General features: G+C 46.8%; 1 protein-coding gene across 2 annotated transcripts in view; it reads right to left on the reverse strand.

Annotated features, from left to right (window-relative positions):
* Nucleotides 1–18,520, reverse strand: part of ppp2r2ba (protein phosphatase 2, regulatory subunit B, beta a) — a 49,303-nt gene that overhangs the window by 11,548 nt on the left and 19,235 nt on the right. The window contains exon 1 of one of the 2 annotated variants that reach the window (XM_056288947.1): nt 9,096–9,238. The exons of the other annotated variant lie outside the window; for it this stretch is intronic. Coding sequence (XP_056144922.1) covers nt 9,096–9,165 — 70 coding nt within the window. The 5' untranslated portion in view covers nt 9,166–9,238. Of the gene's footprint in view, nt 1–9,095; nt 9,239–18,520 lie in introns of those variants that run through there. 2 annotated transcript variants of the gene reach the window in all.

Consider the following 18,520-nt stretch of genomic DNA (forward strand, 5'->3'; position numbering starts at 1 on the left):
AAGCCAATGATGTCGGTTAATTACATTTCTTCTTCTCTATGAGGACCTAAAGCGTGCTGCTGCCATGCCAACAATGCCGTTCATCTGTCCTCTACTTGCTCCACAAACCTGCTTAAATGACCATTTGTATGGCAGTGCACACATGCTAAATCGGCCCTTAACCAGTTTATTGTGTCAACACTGAGGCAATTTATTGACTTGCGTAACTTGACTTCAAAGTGAAATTAACTGTTACTTTTATGTGATTCTAGGCGACGGCACACGAACAAGAAACAAATGTAACACACAACCTCTATTTGGAAGCGATCAGTGTAACATGCCTGAATATAGGCTCGGTAAAAGGTAAATAACAGACACCTACCCTTAAGGTAGCTTTTCGTCTCCTCCTCAAAGACATACATCTGCCTGCATTGGGAGAGGCTAATGGTGATTGTAATTACTGTACAGCCCAAGGCTACATGTGCATACCAGCAACATCCAGCATAATGTCTTCCACACACCAGAGCAGAACCCAGCCCTCTCCTGACTATGACAATAATATGAAACATATTAGAGGTAGACCGAGATAGGCAGCTTGTTGTTTTGTACCCCCCCCCCCCCACACACACACACCCTCTGTGGACCCACTACTGGCAGAGCGCTGAACAGGAGAGGGGGATGTTGCCATGGAGACAGTTTCCGTCTCTAGTGGCAATCGGGGGTGCGTGCGTGTGTGCCAATAGCTCTTAGACTTAGTTGCTGATGCTAGCTGTAATTCAGCAGACAGTGAGTGAGGGAGACAGAGAGAGAGAGAGAGGGAGACAGGGAGAGAGTGCTGCAATAGAGTGAAAACCTAGGGCTGCATCTGGGGGAGTGTGTGCAGTTCAATGCAGCACACAGCTTTAGACAACACACTCCCTGCGGAGTGGCTCATCTCTCACATAAAGCTGTTTCGTATGGTGGACATGCTTATGAGAGTGAGTAACTGCCATTCACCCCTGTGTGTGTGTGTGTGTGTGTGTGTGTGTGTGTGTGTGTGTGTGTGTGTGTATGTGAGAGACAGACAGTGAGGTATGTGTGTGCACGTGCCTGCACACATGTATGTGTGTGTGTGTGTGTGTGTGTGTGTGTGTGTGTGTTTGTGTGTGTGTGTGTGTGTGTGTTCTCCTAATTCCAATGTATTCCAGAGAGGTGCGGAAGAGAAAACCATTATCTTCCTTCGGCACACTGATGAGGACACCAAGCTGAGAGCAGGGAGTCTCATGGCCATGCGCTGATAATGACAGGCAGTGGAGGGGGGGGGGGTCGTCCTAATCATATTAAAATCTTGAAAGTGATGACATTTCCAAGACAAGACATACTCTGACCTAATTACAAGCCCGGGAGTTTCCCACTGACACACCTTATTGTTATTGCGCACGCCACAAATAAACACATTACACCCACTTACACACCAACAACCTTAACCCCCACGACTACACCAAACACAATGACATCGGCCCACGGCAACGGGTGCAGACCGAATGGAAGTGGCTTGGCAGTCAGCATTCCCGAATCAAGCTCTTCCTCTCTTTGTCCTTTAGACTCCTCTCCTTTAGTCTCTTTTTTAAAACATCCTCTTCTCTCTGCAACTCTCACCCTCCCCTCTTCCTCTCTCCTTTCCTCATCATCAACACATTAAACCTGCTGAGGGGGGGGGACGTAATTGATCGAGACCTTTTAACGAGTTTACACACGGATACTTCCTTCAATCATCACACTAAATGAACAGCCAAGAAGAGCCACTGGAGCTGAAACTCAAAATAATGTGATGGAACGCTTCCCTAAATGAGTTTTCCGCATGCAAATCCATTCTAAACAAGACATCTATTTAACCTCACACACTGATGGAATGGAGACATAAAATTATGTCAATGAATGGTAGCAAACATTTGTTTTTCAACTGTCGTAATGTAGTGTACAGATTATAATATATAACATTGACTGGAAGCCGTGTCAGAGGTAAAAGGGGCTCCACTGAATGATTTTTTTGGTTGAATAGTGGGCAGGCATGGCATCTGAGGTTTGAGCTGGTTTAAAATATGAACCAGGTGAAAGACTTGGTTAATCAAATGTGTGCCTATACAAACACACACACACACACACACACACACACACACACACACACACACACACACACACACACACACACACACACACACACACACACACACACACACACACACACACACACACACACACACACACACACTTCCTTGAACAGACCATAACCAGACCAGATGAAGGCTATAAATCGCACGGGCAGTCAAGTCTTACATAGGCAGCCAGGGCTTCTTGATACATCAGAGGTGGTGCAGATAACACACATCCATCACTAGTAATAACACAACAAGCACAAGTGTGTGTGTGTGTGTGTGTGTGTGTGTGTGTGTGTGTGTGTGTGTGTGTGTGTGTGTGTGTGTGTGTGTGTGTGTGTGTGTGTGTGTGTGTGTGTGCAGGCATGCATGCATATTTGAGTGTGGAGGAGTGTGTCTGCAATACAGCACAGCTCTAATCTAGTTCTATGCTACAATTAAAAAAAAAACTAAACCTCATTCGTCCTTTCGACAAGTAATATAGAAATATAGTCAAACCATTAAGATGAGAATTTGTATATGCAGAAATTATTCTGGGATGAACACAACAAGGTGCGTGACAATAGTGAATGTATTTATAAACACCCAAGCGTGCAGAGTCTACTACATGTAAAACTGCTACTCTCTAGAAATAATTCTGAGGGAAGGGGAAGCCTGGCCAAATCTAAGAGAAGGGAACGAGATGCAATGTTCTAAGTAGGTCAATTAATTATACAGGACTTTCAATGAAAAGACAGAGGCAACATCTCAAATAAGGGCGCACTCAGGCTGACTATTATACAAGCACATAACCCTCGCAGGGGTAAACGCAATCAGGATAGAGTCAGAATTGATCCACTTGCTGCATGAGGGTTGTGTAAGGCACAAAGAACCAAAATGGTGTGACCACATGGAAAGTCAGTTGCATAAGTGTGCAGCCCTTCCAAGTATAGAGAGGGAAACTGGCGACATGGTGCCATGTAAATGCTTCATTAGTGTTCAACATTAGGGGCAGGGATTACTGCACTTGTGCTGAGCTGCATGCGTCAAAGGATCAGACCGGGGATAATTTAGGTCCCCTCTCTTTTTCTCTTTCTATCTCACCCTGTCTCTGCCCCTCACTGCACATCTTTTAATCTACGATATGCATGAATCTACACTATGCCTCTTTCAAATATGTGCGCACGCACACACACTCAAGCACATTTCAACATGTTTAACGCTCAAACAAAACCTTGTCTGTGTGCAATATATATTAGTTATGCAGGGACTCTGCACTTCAAATCAAAACATACCATGCCCAATGTGCAATTGATACAGCTTCGTTTTAGAGCTACATCAGAGATCAGTCTGAATTTTAAATAAAACCTACCACCCACCGGCATGGTATCCAGCCATATCATTAAGGCTTTTCTAGGCTTTATTAGCTTTGCACAATGCAGCACAGCACAATGCAGCCCTCTTCATCTCAAGAGCATGACTCTTTGTAAGATCTGGAGTGAACAAGCTAATTAACCTGGTTTCTACAGGACCAGTCTCTTGAGAGTGAGATAGAATGTGTATGTGCGTTCGTGTGTGTCTATGTGTGTATGTTTGTGTGTGTGTGTGCGCACGCATGTGTGCATGGACGCCTGTGCCTGAGTGTGTGTGCGTGTGCACAGGCGAATAAATGCAACCTTGTATGCCTGTGTGAGTGTGTGTGCACGTCATGCTGGATGCGCGTGCATGAGAATTCACATTCACCAGGGAGCGGGGGGTGAAATGGGCGAGACGTGTTACTGCTCTACTTCTCACACTTCATTAACACTTCACCATGGTATACATCTGACTGCAGACACAACATAGGACGGGGCGAAACAGAAAGAGGGGTATAGGAAAGAGAAAGCGGGGCTGGGATCAGTGATCGATAATGGTGCCGAAAGGTACAACGCCATCATTCGCCATCCACTTTATTTGGTATTCTCTCAGAAAATGAAAGGAGGGCATGAAAGAAATAGCAAGAGGGCTGGGGGGGGGAGCATGGGGAAGACAGATAATCCACCACCAAAACACAAGCTGCCTCTTCCTCCCTGCATCTCTTTCTCATTGTTTTGGTATTTCCTTTGGTAAATCCTTTCACCTCTTCCTTTCACCCTTTAACCGCTGAAGTGGACCGAACGTGAGGGGGCTGCTATCTGGACTGAGGTTCTCCGCCTGTGTCTGGGTTTTAAACGAGCTTATCGGCAGACCTTGTAACATTCTGCCCGACACCCCTTCCTCGACAGGGCACGGGAATTAGCTATCAAAACTCACAAATGTGTCCCATTACAAAGTGCAGAGAGGTCAAACACTGCTCAGCCTTCGGGCTAGCGGTGCACCGGGTGACTCGCGCACAGCAAATCCATCCAAGCGGCGCTGCAAATCAAGGCAGCCTTGGCAACGGCAGTTGAGAAACGTGATATATTTGTAATTTTCCTACAGTAAAAATATCAAGGGCATTCTTTAATAAATTCTCATTAAATTTTCATGCCGCCGCAGACTTAATAAGGAGCTAATCAAGGGATGAAAGCAGCTGCTGAATAAGGAGTGTGACTCGCCCCAACTTCACAGCTTGCCATTATCCAATCCCCCCCCCGCCCCCCCACATCCATACATTATCTTTTTCAGCCACTATGTGCTAAGGCAAGACCCAACGTTTTGAGTGTTTCCTAGTGAATAATGGATGGGGCCTGGGGGTACGCTAGGCTAAGTCTTTTTATGCCGGGGTCCTAAAGTGTGGCCCCAGGCCGTTTGCCTTGGCACAACCAACCAGGCTCTGCACTGCTCTCATCAGCAGCGGCAATAAAGGCGGTGAGCTCTCTGTTAGGAGACTGCTTCAGCATTCAGTGGAAGCTGGAGGGATCACATCACACACACGAGCTTGTACCAGCATCAGACAGACATAGCAAATGACAGAATGAGAGAGAGAGAGGGGGTAGGGAAAACAAGGAGAAAGGGATTACATGTCCAACCAATAGATCTTTGGGTCATTGTTCCAGTGGCTAAATTGTTAAGGACGAGAAATCAATACCCAGGCAGACATTAGGTTAGGTCCTGCCTCACAGCAAGGAAGCAATTTACATTTTATGGCCAAGTGCTTAGCTTTTTAACAACTGCATGCGTTACCAAAACAGTGAAGTCGGGGATTATGAAAATCAAGCGATACCCATATAACATGTAACAGACCATTGACTCGCCATTGCATTAATGCAGCCTCCAGCCACGTGCACTGTTACATACAACCACAACAACATACATATATATACACGAAAACGCACAATCAAGACCGATGTGCTGCCACCTATTCTGTCACCATCAAGAAAGTGTCATCTGCCGGCGGCAACTGTATGCAAATCAGACAGAAATAAGATTTTCCTTCCTCCAATTATGTCTCTACGAGCTACAAAGTGTCTGGGTCTTTGCGACAAGAGATCACTGTTTTGAACAGCATTCACAACAGTTGTGTGGTATAGAAAGATTTTATTGGCACCTGTGCATGCATGTGCACATGCGCGCGCGCGTACACACACACACACACACACATAAAGTCAATGTAACACCCACAGACCAATTGAGGTGTGGGATTGGTGTGAGGCAAAGGTCAGCATGTGTGACATCATTAAAACGTGACATCATTAAAATGTCCTGCTGCTCTGGGTAACCACGGCCTGAGGGAAATCCCTACCACCTCACCTCTACTCATCAGGGACCCGTGTATGTGTGTTTGTGTGTGTGTGTTATGTGTGTGCATGTTAGGTCTGCATCCTGCTGCGCATGCTTGGGTTGCGCCTGGTCTAACAGCACTGGAATCAGGCCCGCTAGTACATGTACACTTTGGACACTGGTGAATTTATGATGATAGGTTCTCGCATCGACTGTGTGATCCTTTGCTGTTGACTGACTTCATGTAGCACTTAGGAAGCACAGATCAGGGGAGTGAACAGGCACACACACGGTCCTTCATGATATATGAGGCGTGACAACTAGACATAAATTAAAGTAATAAAAAATACAAAGATGGAGGCTCTGTATTTGAAAAGGTCCAGATGGGCAGCAGACCAGACAGTGTATGGAGGAGACACTTTACAACCTGTATAACTCTCATCCACTCTGTCCTGATGATCTGCATTTGGGCTGGGCTCTGCAGACACAGAGTCTGGCAAATAAATGAAATTAGAGAGAGATAGAGGCAGACACGGAGAGCAAGAGAGAGAGAGAGAGAGAGAGAGAGAGAGAGAGAGAGAGAGAGAGAGAGAGAGAGAGAGAGAGAGAGAGAGAGAGAGAGAGAGAGGAGAGAGAGAGAGAAGAGAAGAGACATGGACAAAAGAGGACCCCTCTCCTGTTTGTCATCTCAACACACCTGTCAAATAAAAAATATCAATCACCCACCAAAACCGCCCATCCCTTCTCTTTCTATGGCTCCGAAAAGCAGTGTTTGTGTGTTTTGTGGTGCCAGGGAATCATCAATAAGGGTTGACGCTTAGCAAATGAGCTGATGTACTGCAGGCTGGTTCATCTGCCTCTGCCGGTGTGCATTTGTGTGTATTTGTGTACTGTACAGCACGTATGTGACAAGATAAATGAACCGACAAGAAGCTCAGCATGTAAAATTCAGATATTGACCTGATGAGTTGGACTCTGGGAGAGAAACTGTATGCCCTCTAAGCCTTGACTTTGGCCTTTGTGCCTCTCCTCCAAACTACAGTAGTATGAATAACCCAAGCTCCTTTTCCCCTTGAGGAACTGAAAACACTGCCCCTCTGATATTGTCCCACTAACCCACCTTGCAGCCAACTTTCCTTCACATACGCCTCAAGTATATATTCATTACATTACATTACATTACATTACAGTCATTTAGCCGACACTTTTATCCAAAGCAACTTACAATAAGTGCATTTAACATAGGAAATCAAGAGAACTACTAGTCATCAGAGGTCATAAGTGCATGCTATTCAGTTTCTATTCTATTCTATTCTGTTCTATTCTGATGTGTTCTGTTCTGTTCTATTATATTCTCTGTTATTCTATTCTAATCTATTGTGTTCTATTCTATTCTGTTCTATTTTGTTCTGTTCTATTCTATTCTATTCTGTTCTGTTCTATTCTATTTTGCTTTATCTGCATTTTGTTCTCAAAGCAGGGTCTGAAGCTCTCCAGTGGTCCTTGAATGGGGAGCAAGGGCCACCCAATAAGATGAGGAATAATTTAAATTCATTTAAATGGAATTCACCAGACACTGTCTGAGAACATATAAGGACTATTGTAATCTAAGGTTTCCCTCTGTTATCTCCTGCACTGCGGACATAGTAGACAACCCAATACCACATCAAAAAATGACAAAATCTTTCCATCATTTCCTTTGAAAATCCAGCAGCAAATCTTGCAGCAGATCAAATTATACAATGAATGTCCATTTATAAATATATATATAATCCAGTGAGTCGGGTAATTTCTTTATGAGACAGTACAAGCCTGTTTCATGCCATAAGCAATCATCAGCTGTCAATTAGCTGATGATTGCTTATGGCATGAAACAGGCTTGTACCGTCTCATTAAGAATTTACTTGACTCACTGGATTATTTTGCTCCTTATTTGTTGAGCACTTTTCCTACCGTTGAGTGTTTCTTTTAACGAAGTATATATATATATATATATATATATATATATATAATACCCATTTTATTTGGTTTGAGTTTTTTTTTGACTGATCCATGGTCCACTTCAAATCAGTTAGTTTGTGTTTTGTCAGTTTCTCCTTCTAGGTTTCCAGCTGCATTGTAATAAACATGTCTGGTGGGCAAGAATTAAAAGCTAAGTGAGTGCTACCCTGGCTATAAATACCAACAAATAAATGATTAAGCAAAATTAACATTTATTCATTACTAGTGTCTATAGTGCTTAGCAGATTTACGAATGCATACACGCTACCAAAATCATATAATAATCTCTCAGAAGGACACAATTATAGCTGAATTTTGAGGTGTGTTCATCTACGGTAGGCCGATGTTATTGGATCTCTCTTGTGAATTTCAACCATTTAATGATGGTGATACAGCGCATATGTCAGCATTTCAGTCTGATTTTCTTGCATAATATTTTACAGAAAATGAGGTTGACCAGTACGTACCATCGCAGGTAGAAAAAAAACAAGTTTTGATTTTTTTGTTTTTCCCTTTACAGTTCTGGCTAGTTTTCCTGTTGCAATTGATCCCCGTAATCAATGATTGTGATCAGGGATGGTGGTGGTAATGAAATTGGTCTGAAGGATATCAGTAAATCACTGCTTTAGTGCTAATCAATGAGCCAAACAGCCTGTGGGAGGGAGGATGGGAGGGCGGACAGGTGGAACTGGTTGGCTGGACGTGAGGGAACCATTAACCGTCAAACAGTTAACAGACCGATAATCAGGGAATGATGCGTGGTCAATGAGAAGGAAACGCATCAACGGCACCTCCATTAGCTTTGGAAGTACACAAAGCAGCTTGTACATTATTCGGTGTTCATTCACTTACGATTTATGAGAGGGGAAATGGGACACTGGAGTGTGCGCATGCATGCATGCAATCGCGTGTGCGTGCGTGTGCGTCTCTGTGTGTGTGTGAGTGATGGAAGTAGGCATCCTCTCGCTTACTTTGCTGGTCATTTTCTCGTCAACTCCACACATCACACATACACAACTGCACTGTGTACTTGGGCTATCGGCCTTTACTTTACTCCGTCTGGCAGTATGACGTGCTCATTAGGCTCCGGATCTTGGGGCAGCAGCCGCGCAGGACCGAAGCCGTACGTGTTACGCTACAGCCTACAGAGATTAAAGCCCTGATTCCCCCTCGGCCAGCATAGGCCCTGGCACAATTTACACAACCTCACCATTCACTTACAGTCGACACTATCATACAGGTCCGTGCGTGAGGGTAAACTGTGCACGATGACGCTGATATGATTTTTGTTTTTTTTTCTCTTTACAACAAATGAAATACCTTCAGTTGCATAGTTGTGGTCGCGTAGGAAGCTATTGTTGATTTTCCGGGTGTCACTCTCCTCCTCCATTGATAAATCGGTTAGTTGGGGATCCTGAGACCGGCAGACCTGCTCCCATCCTGCCCGTTACCGTCAGCAGGCGGGCTGTAAGACCAGCGGGGGGGCTGTCATAGCTCCAAGTCTCCGGTACCAACCGACACGCGATACGATCAAACGCTCTTCTTCTTCTTCTTCTTTTTTTCTGGCAGATCCTGTCCACACCTCAGGAAGCATCAAACAGCCCGCGGGCTACCACGGCGCGCAACGGCAGCTCCGATTCCGCCACAGGTTCGTTTCCTGGAGCAACACTTAAAAGACTGGTAAACAGCCCCCTTACGTTGTAGCGCACGAACGCAGCTCCGCTCCGTGAAACTCGTCAGTCGTGCCGCCCGTCCAGCACATCAGGATACTCCTCCCCGGAGGGCGCAGGCGGCTGCAACACCGAGAAACACGCGAAATAAACAAATATAAAACAGCCGAGTAAGAAACCACACCGGTGAGCCTTCGTTGGGCTAGAGGTGATTCCGCAACCCTCGGTAAATCTCTTTTGGGGGATTTGAGTTTAGGGCAGACTGGATTCCCCCCCCCTCTCCCTCCCCCTCCCGGTGCCAGCGGGGCGGGCGGGATTATGCGTCAACCACCTTGCTGCGATCAATTCCGTATCTCCACGTCCGACTCCCACGCGGCTCCACGCATCTCCAGAAAAATCACTTTGCAGTCTTCTTCTTCTTCCCCCCCTTGTTTGTTTTGCAGCCAGTGCCCCCGTTTCTCTACACCCCTACCTACCTGGCTGCAGCTGACAGACACTGTTATAGAGAGCGGAGCTTCGCCCCACTCTGACAGCACAGACGCGCTTCAGCAAAGGGCCCCTCCCATGTCCATACACATGAGGCTGGCTCTTTAAAAGAGAAAAAAAGCCACAAGCAGCCAAGTGACGCTCACTCGAACCACCTTAATGTTCTTCACCCAATCTGTTCAACTAAAACTGTTGTCTTGGCTGCTTCCTGTGCTAGTGTCAGGTCGCTTCATATACATGGCTGTGCGTCTCATTCCTCCATGCTGCTGCTGCTGCTGCTGCTGCTGCTGCTGCTGCTGGTGGTGGTGGTGGGGCACCGTCGCAGTAAATTAAGCAGGAGGGAATCTGTTTGCTGCCTTCTCCCTTTGCACAGACTCAGTCCCTCAACAGCGGCTATCCATGCTAGGAGGAGACAGCGCCCTTTGTAACTGCGTGTTATGGGAAGCACATGACATGGCATATTTTGATGTCTGCCGCCCAAGCACCCGGGGAGCGCTGGGAAGATTCACTATTTGAAAGAAACGAGGGCAGAGCGAGGGACCGAGGAGAGGAAGGGAAAAGGAAGAGAGGGTATTAGAGATGAGCGAATACAGAGTGCCAGAAAGAGAGAGGGAATATAGAAAATGAGACAGCCCAGACACTAATTAATTAGATTAGTTGAGCCGCCTTTCGCACATTTTTTTTCTGGAAAGCTCTCGTACCCTGGCTGAGTTTCGTAACCACTCTCTAGCTTTGTTATGTCATACTACAACATCCAAAATGCATGTGTTGTATGTGTATGTTTGTGTGTGTGTGCACGCAATGGCGGCGCACGATACTGGAGACTGGAGCTCCGGCAGCCTCCTGCAGCTGTGGAAGAGTGCTGGTCGTCTTGGGCCCCCCTTGCCACCAGATCCCACCCTCTCACAGTGAAGAAGTGCTGCTGGGACATGCGCACCCCCAGCGGCACTGTAAATAATCTCTTTGCGCAGGTATCCACCTCTGCCTCGGTGAGACCAGCAACCGGAATATGGATCAAAGTCTGGCGGCGATGGGGTGTCTGGTGACGGGAGCAGGTATGAATGCACTGGAAGCTCCTAATCAGACCCCTGCACGCCAGCGGCACAGGGCTATTCATGGTCGCCAACAGCTGGGCTTGAGTGGCAGCTGCTCTCGGCAGACCCCTGTGTGTCTGAGCAGCCCTATTTAGGAGCCACACTGCTCACCCCAACTGGGGAGGGGCCTAGAAAAGGTGGCCTAAACATTGCCCACTCAAAACATCCTGGATAGGCTACCGCACCTATCGGGACATTCCTCTCTGCGGTCGAAATAAAAAAAAGAAAATAATTCCCTTTAAACTGCCAACATGGAACATAAGAACTCTGCTGGACGTTAATGCCGAAAGGCCTCAGCGAAGGACTGCACTAATTGCAGCGGAACTCAATCGCTACAATATTGACATTGCTGCACTCAGTGAAACGAGGTTCCTGGATGAAGGCTCCCTGAAGGAGGACACCTACACCTTCTTCTGGAAGGGATACCCTGCAGGAGGACAACATCAGCATGGTGTGGGATTTGCAATAAAAAACAGCCTCCTACCAAGACTCACTGAAACACCGATTGGCATAAGTGAAAGGCTCATGTCGCTCAGGATCCCTCTGGCCAAGAAACGTTATGCCACCCTCCTAGGTGCCTATGCACCAACACTGCCATCAGAGGATGACGTAAAGGACCGCTTCTATCAGTCACTAGATGAGGCTCTCCGTCATGTACCCAAGGAGGACAAGATCTTTTTGCAGGGCGATTTCAATGCCAGAGTGGGGAAAGACAACAAGGTGTGGAGTGGTGTCATTGGTGGGCATGGCATTGGGAAAGTCAATGCAAATGGACTGCGCCTCCTAAGCCTCTGTGCTGAGCATGGCTTGACCATCACAAACACCCTCTTCCAATTAAAAAATAAGCACAAAACATCCTGGATGCACCCACGCTCCAAACATTGGCACCTATTGGACTACATCATTGTGAGACGTGCTGATACAAAAGACGTCTTACTCACTCGTGCAATGAGAGGTGCTGAGTGCTGGACAGATCACCGGCTCATCATGACCAGGCTCCAGGTGGAGGTACGCCCTGCTGTTCGTCTCCAAAGGTCAGGAAAGAAGAGGCTTGACTGTACCCGGCTAGAAAAGGCTGAGGTCCAGAACAATCTTCGCCTCTCTCTGGCTGAAAACCTGGAAGACATTGAGCTTCTCTTGAGCACGGATGATTCCATTGACAGGAAATGGTCTTCCGTGAGCTCCAGACTCTACAAGGCAGCATCCCAATCCATCGGTTACAAGAGCAGAAAACACCAGGACTGGTTCAATGACAACACAGGCACAATAACTTCCATACTCAAAGGCATGCATAAAGCACACAGTGCTGTCCTCAACAATCCCACATCAGCTACACTCCGGCAACAATGGCAAGCATCCAGGAGAGAGGTGCAGTCAAAATTGCGTGCCCTGCAGAATGAGTGGTGGATATCGAAGGCAAATGAAATACAATCCCATGCCGATAGAAATGATATGCACAACTTTTATGATGCAGTGAAAACCATCTACGGCCCAAGAAACTGCTCTGTCTCCCCCCTGAAGTCTGATGATGGTACCACCCTCATAAAGGACCAGAAACTCATCACAAAAAGATGGGCAGAACATTTTGAGACTCTTTTGAACCAGCCCTCCCCAACAGATCCCTCGATCTTGGATGAACTACCTGTCCGCCCCACCATCCAAGACCTTGACCTTCCACCAACCTTTGAAGAAGTTCATTGTGCAGTTAGGTCGCTGAAAAATAACAAGACCCCTGGCCCTGACAGCATCCCTGCAGAGATTTTTAAACAGAGAGGCTACCTCTGCACCCGTGCACTTTTCCTGTTCATCTCACACGTATGGAAGAACGAAACTGTCCCTCAGCAGTGGAGGGATGCTAACATCATCTCCATATATAAAGGCAAAGGAGAGAAGTCCCTCTGTGGCAACAGCCGTGGCATTTCACTACTGGCTGTTGCTGGAAAAGTCCTGGCCAAACTCATGTTACACAGGCTGGTAAAACACATCTCAGAGGAGCTGTTGCCTGAGTCACAGTGTGGGTTTAGGAGGAATAGGAGTACTGTGGACATGGTGTTCACAGCACGGCAACTCCAAGAGAAGTGCAGGGAGCAACATCAGAACCTCTTCATAGCCTTCATCGACCTGTCAAAGGCTTTCGACACAGTCAACAGGGACATCCTATGGAACATCCTCCTGAAGTTTGGCTGTCCTCGAAAGTTTGTCAACATCCTTCAAAGATTTCACGTGGGGATGATGGCACGTGTGACCATTGGAGGCCAGGAATCCGAGCCCTTCAGGGTGTGCACCGGGGTACGTCAGGGGTGCATCCTTGTTCCAGTTCTCTTCAACATATTCCTCCTGTGTGTGACATTGCTGCTCCACAAGGAAATCAGGAAGGACAGTGGGGTTACTGTGGACTTCAGACTAGATGGAAACCTATTTAACATCCGTAGGTTCCAAGCGGTCACAAAAATGACATCGGAGCACATCATTGAGTTACAGTACGCAGATGACTGTGCAGTTGTGGCCCACACACCCGAGGCACTACAAGCTACCCTTGCAGCTGCTGCAAGGGCATATGGTAGGCTGGGGCTCTCTATAAATGTGACAAAGACTGAAGTAGTGTGCCAGTGGGCATCTACTCCTCCATCTCATTCACCAACCTTCAACATCTCCGACAAACCACTTGCAACAGTGGAATCCTTCAAATACCTGGGCAGCTTCCTCTCTGATGACTGCAGCATCGACAGGGAGATGCAAAACCGGATTAAACAAGCGTCATCCTCTTTTGGCAGACTTAGGAGAAGGGTCTTTCAAAACAAAGACCTCAACCTCCACACCAAAATATCTGTCTACTTGGCAGTTGTCATCACCACTCTCCTCTACAGCTGTGAGGCGTGGACCCTGTACAGCCACCACCTCAGGATGCTTGAGGCCTTCCACATCAGATGCCTACAATGCATCCTGAGGATAACCTGGCGTGACCGAGTGCCCCATACTGAAATACTCCGCAAGACCAACTGCATCAGCATGGAGGCTACCGTCACCCAGCACCAACTTCGATGGCTCGGTCACGTCATCAGGATGCCAAAGGAGCGCTTACCGCGTAAAGTGCTGTATGGCCAGCTACATCTTGGCCGCCGCTTGGCAGGGGGACAGAAAAAACGGTACAAAGACCAGCTGAAGACCATCATAAAGAAGTGCGGCCTGAACCCGAGCCAGCTGGAAGACACTGCCGCCCAATGCTCCATCTGGCGGCAGCTCTGTCAACAAGGGGTGCAAAACCTCGAGAAGGACCGCGGTGATCGACGGACCAGAAGACGTCTGAAGAGACATGAAGCCAGTGCCACACCTACACCCCCAGTCAGTGATTTCACCTGTTCTGTCTGTGGCAGACATTGTGGATCGCGGATAGGGCTTTACAGCCATAAGAAGACTCACAAGTGACAGAGGCAGGATTGTCATCATCGGACACGACGGACAACCTAAAGCAAGTGCACGCAATGTGTGTTGCTGTAAGGTACGTCTGCATGCACTGCAGCCCATGCTTGCTGCTATCAATGCACTTTTATCCAAATCTTCCAATTCCACAAAGGGACTGACTATCTCCCCTTGAAGAGCATCGACACAGCGGCAATAAAGCGGCCGTGGAGCCCCCCCTCATCCAAATGCATTAGCACCCTAATCCACAGGACCATTTGCACATACAATCCCCCGCTCCACTTCTAATGGGGATCTGGCTTGGGAGGGAGGCGGCTGCTCATAGCAAAAAAACAGGGCCTTCCTACACATGCTATTTTACACCCCATCACCCTCCAACCTCCATCAGAATACATTAGGTGGTATTATCCATGCAGGGGGATAATGACTGCTGCCGGAGCATTGGCGAGGGCCTGTGATTCGATTCACATGCTCCCATATTTACAGTCCTCTGCTCCCACAATGAAATTGACAGTGAAATGCTCCCATCCTTGACCTCTTGGATCTGTCTGAGTGGTCGGCGGTGCTTCTCATCTCTATCAATATTTAAACAGAGTCTACGAAGACAAAAGAAACACGGGGATGTTCCTCCCCCCGCGAAGACCTGAGATGAGTTACAGTTGAGCGGCAAGGCCAAACGAAACTGAAATGGATTCAGTGAAACAATGGAATTAACCCTGGGGTTGGTGGCGTGAAGCCACAGGGTTGAACGGTTCAATTTTGTCAGATTTTCTTGGGAAGTGAAGAGAAATTGTTTTTTTTGTGTTTTTTTTTTGAGATAGAGAAAGAGACAGAGAGATTGAAATAAGACAGACAGACAGAAAGAGAGAGAGAGAGAGAGAGAGAGAGAGAGAGAGAGAGAGAGAGAGAGAGAGAGAGAGAGAGAGAGAGAGAGAGAGAGAGAGAGAGAGAGAGAGAGAGCGATGAAGGGCAAAGGGGGCAGGTAAAGGCATTGGGATATCTGACTGTATAATGAACGTGAGTGGAAAAAGCTGCTCAGAGCCAGAGTCTATGATCAATGCTGCAGCTCTAATAACACGTAGTTACACATCTTTCTCTCATCTCCCTCCCACCCGCTATCCCTCTGCCTGCATATAACTGCCAATCTCATCTCCCCTTTACCCTGTTCCTCTTCTCATCCTCTCTTTTCTCCGAACAGATGACTGCTCGTATCTGCCCTCAAAAACCCAATGTCACTGCCTCGTAGGCCAGGGGAAGCCATCCTAGAATAACAGTGGTGATAGTTGAGCTATGATGTGTTCCTGACCAGCGTGGATGGAGTACCGAACAGGCCCAGCTGCCCAAGGGCTCAGGGGGCCCCTGAGCCAGAGCCTCTGCATGAAGTTGCTGTTATTATCTTTGCATTTCTTGTTGCATAGTCAAACTACTTAGTCATTCATGTCAATAACTGAGCCCCAAAAGTCCTACTGAAAACCGAAGGAACCTGCAGGGGAATGTATGTCTTAGTTAACATGCTGTTGGCATTAATTGTGTGTAAGTGCGCTGTAAATCCTTACGACATACAGGTGAATTTAGTTATCATACTGTTGGCTGCAAGTCAGGGTACCTGCCCTGCCAGAGGGCGGCGGGGGGGGGGCATTTACAAATCTGTGCCCAGGGGACCATTTTCTCATAATCCGCCTTTACTGACCAGGGATCCGAGGTTAATACTCGTATTCGTAAAGGTTTTACTCGTGAGGCCCAGGTTTCTGCATCCCATACCCCCATTTTCTGTCTTGCTCCTCTAGCCGGTTGTGCCTCCTCTGCTCCCTCGGCTTTCTCACCTATTAAATCTTATCGCCCACTACCGCTGGGTGGGGACCAGTGACAGCCTGCCTCCAGCACAGCTGCTGTGTGTCTTGCAGGAAACGCTCCGGGGGCCACCGGAATTGAAGAGCATGTCCTCAATTCTTCTCCATCGCGTGGACAAAGTGGGTTAAATTAGGTTCCAGCAGCCGAACATAGGGACAATCACATGGCCATGATATTTTAGTCATGCCCAATTGCTTTCCTTGATGTGTGGTAATTGCTTGACCTGGGGATGCCGGCGTAGGCCTACAGACCACAGTGACGCTCTTGGCATACCAAGCAGCACAATCATATAAACACGGTCACAAGCGTGCACAGATATACATGCACATGCACACACACACACACACACACACACACACACACACACACACACACACACACACACACATAGACACAGTACAGAAATTCCACTGGATAGCAGCTGCATACTGCACGGTTATGGAGCATGGTAATGCGTAATCTATAATTGCAAATATAATCATACATCAGGATTCCTGTGTGCAGTATATTGACCACTAGTTGATGTCTGGCTGAATTAAGTTAAGGCATTGATTATTTTCAGCCACTTAATCCAACAAATATGAGTTAAAAGCAAATCAATCTGATATCTTTTTCAAGCTAATTAATCATCATTTGGGAAGGAATTAGAAAACTTTCATCACACATCCACTGGTATGGTTATAAAAATGAAAAAGCACGAAATATTTTTCCATTTGACACAGACTAAAAATCCCATTTAGTTTTCCCTGGCTCATATAAGAGGGGGTGTAAAATTAAAAATTTAAGGATGAGATTTTGACATTTTCACAGTAACGTCTTTAGCATGATTCTGCAAACTATAAGCAACATACTGCTTATCGTCTCTCACGGAAACCAGTTGTACCACGGCGTACAAGCTGAACAGTTTACTTGAATTAAATCTCTTCCATGTTACCAAACATATCATGATGACGATCATTCACTTGCACAAGATTCACTTTGAAAAGCTCCATAACCTTCCATTAGCCATACAAACCACTCCAGCATTAAGAGGAGCTAAACACATGGAGGTAATAGGATTGGCCTGGGTGTCCATCTGTCAGGGAATTGAGCAGCAGCAAACCCCAGGGACAGAGCACCCTGGCCTGGATACACCTGCTCAGTATGTCCCATCTTTGCCCTTTTCTCCAGAGATATTTTATATTTTTACAGCGTTAACAGGTAACCTTTGTGTGCGATAAACACAAATTACAAACACATACATATCATATTTTTGTTGCATGTTCCAGCAGCGTTCTGACATTTTTGGGGTCCACTTTGAGTCTTTAACCTGCTGGCTTTAAATATTGTATAACGTGGCTTCTCCTGTCTAATAGAGTGCAGATGGAGATGCATGGCTTTGGCTGGTGCATGAATGTGGAGGGAGATAGAGTGGGGGAGGGTCATAGAGGAGAATGGTGGGCCTGGGAGAGGCAGGGAGATAAAAAGAGGGATGCATAGTTTTGGTAGAGGGCATTAAATCAAGCCTAGAGGCTGTCCCTAAATCAGCAGGCTTTACTCTTGGTGTCATTCCAATTACATCAGGATGAGACTAATGCTCCATCGCTCCGAGACTCAGACCAGTGGGATTGGATTTCTGTTTCCCTTGGACCTCCAACCCCACCCACCCACTTCCCTCCCCTCCCCATGCCCCCACCTTGCCTCCCTTGATAGAGAATTAATTGAAAAGAAAAGAAAAATGCATGCACAATGCTCAGGACATGTCAGGTGAAAATGAGCGAACTGCACTTATTCTGACTCCGGCAACACACTCTGTCGATATTTTTACAGGGTTTTTGCAAAGATCCAGGCTGCAAAACACATAACAAATACAGTGAGCATGCCCCTATATACAGGTAGCGTCTGCTTTCCCACTCTCTCGTCCTCGCGCTTCCTCCCTCACACACACATATACACGCACAAAACCCTGAAAGTATATCGTGATGTTACGCCGAGCGATAAAAGCTGCAGACACAGTAGCTTAGAGGTGAAGAAAAACACAGATGTCGTGTGTTTCGGCTTGCTTTGCTAATTTATAGAGTAGACTTGCTTGAGAGCAACGGCGCCACTTAACAGAAAATCATTGTACTCCTCCGGTTGCTAGGAAACTGCATATGAACTGGCATTGCAATGCAGCACAACAGCTGTCAACATAATTGGACCATTAAGATCTTAAAATGTCATTATTTCGGCAATATTCATCTCA

Source organism: Lampris incognitus, chromosome 1, assembly GCF_029633865.1.
Source record: "Lampris incognitus isolate fLamInc1 chromosome 1, fLamInc1.hap2, whole genome shotgun sequence".
In the NCBI taxonomy this organism is placed as follows: domain Eukaryota; kingdom Metazoa; phylum Chordata; class Actinopteri; order Lampriformes; family Lampridae; genus Lampris; species Lampris incognitus.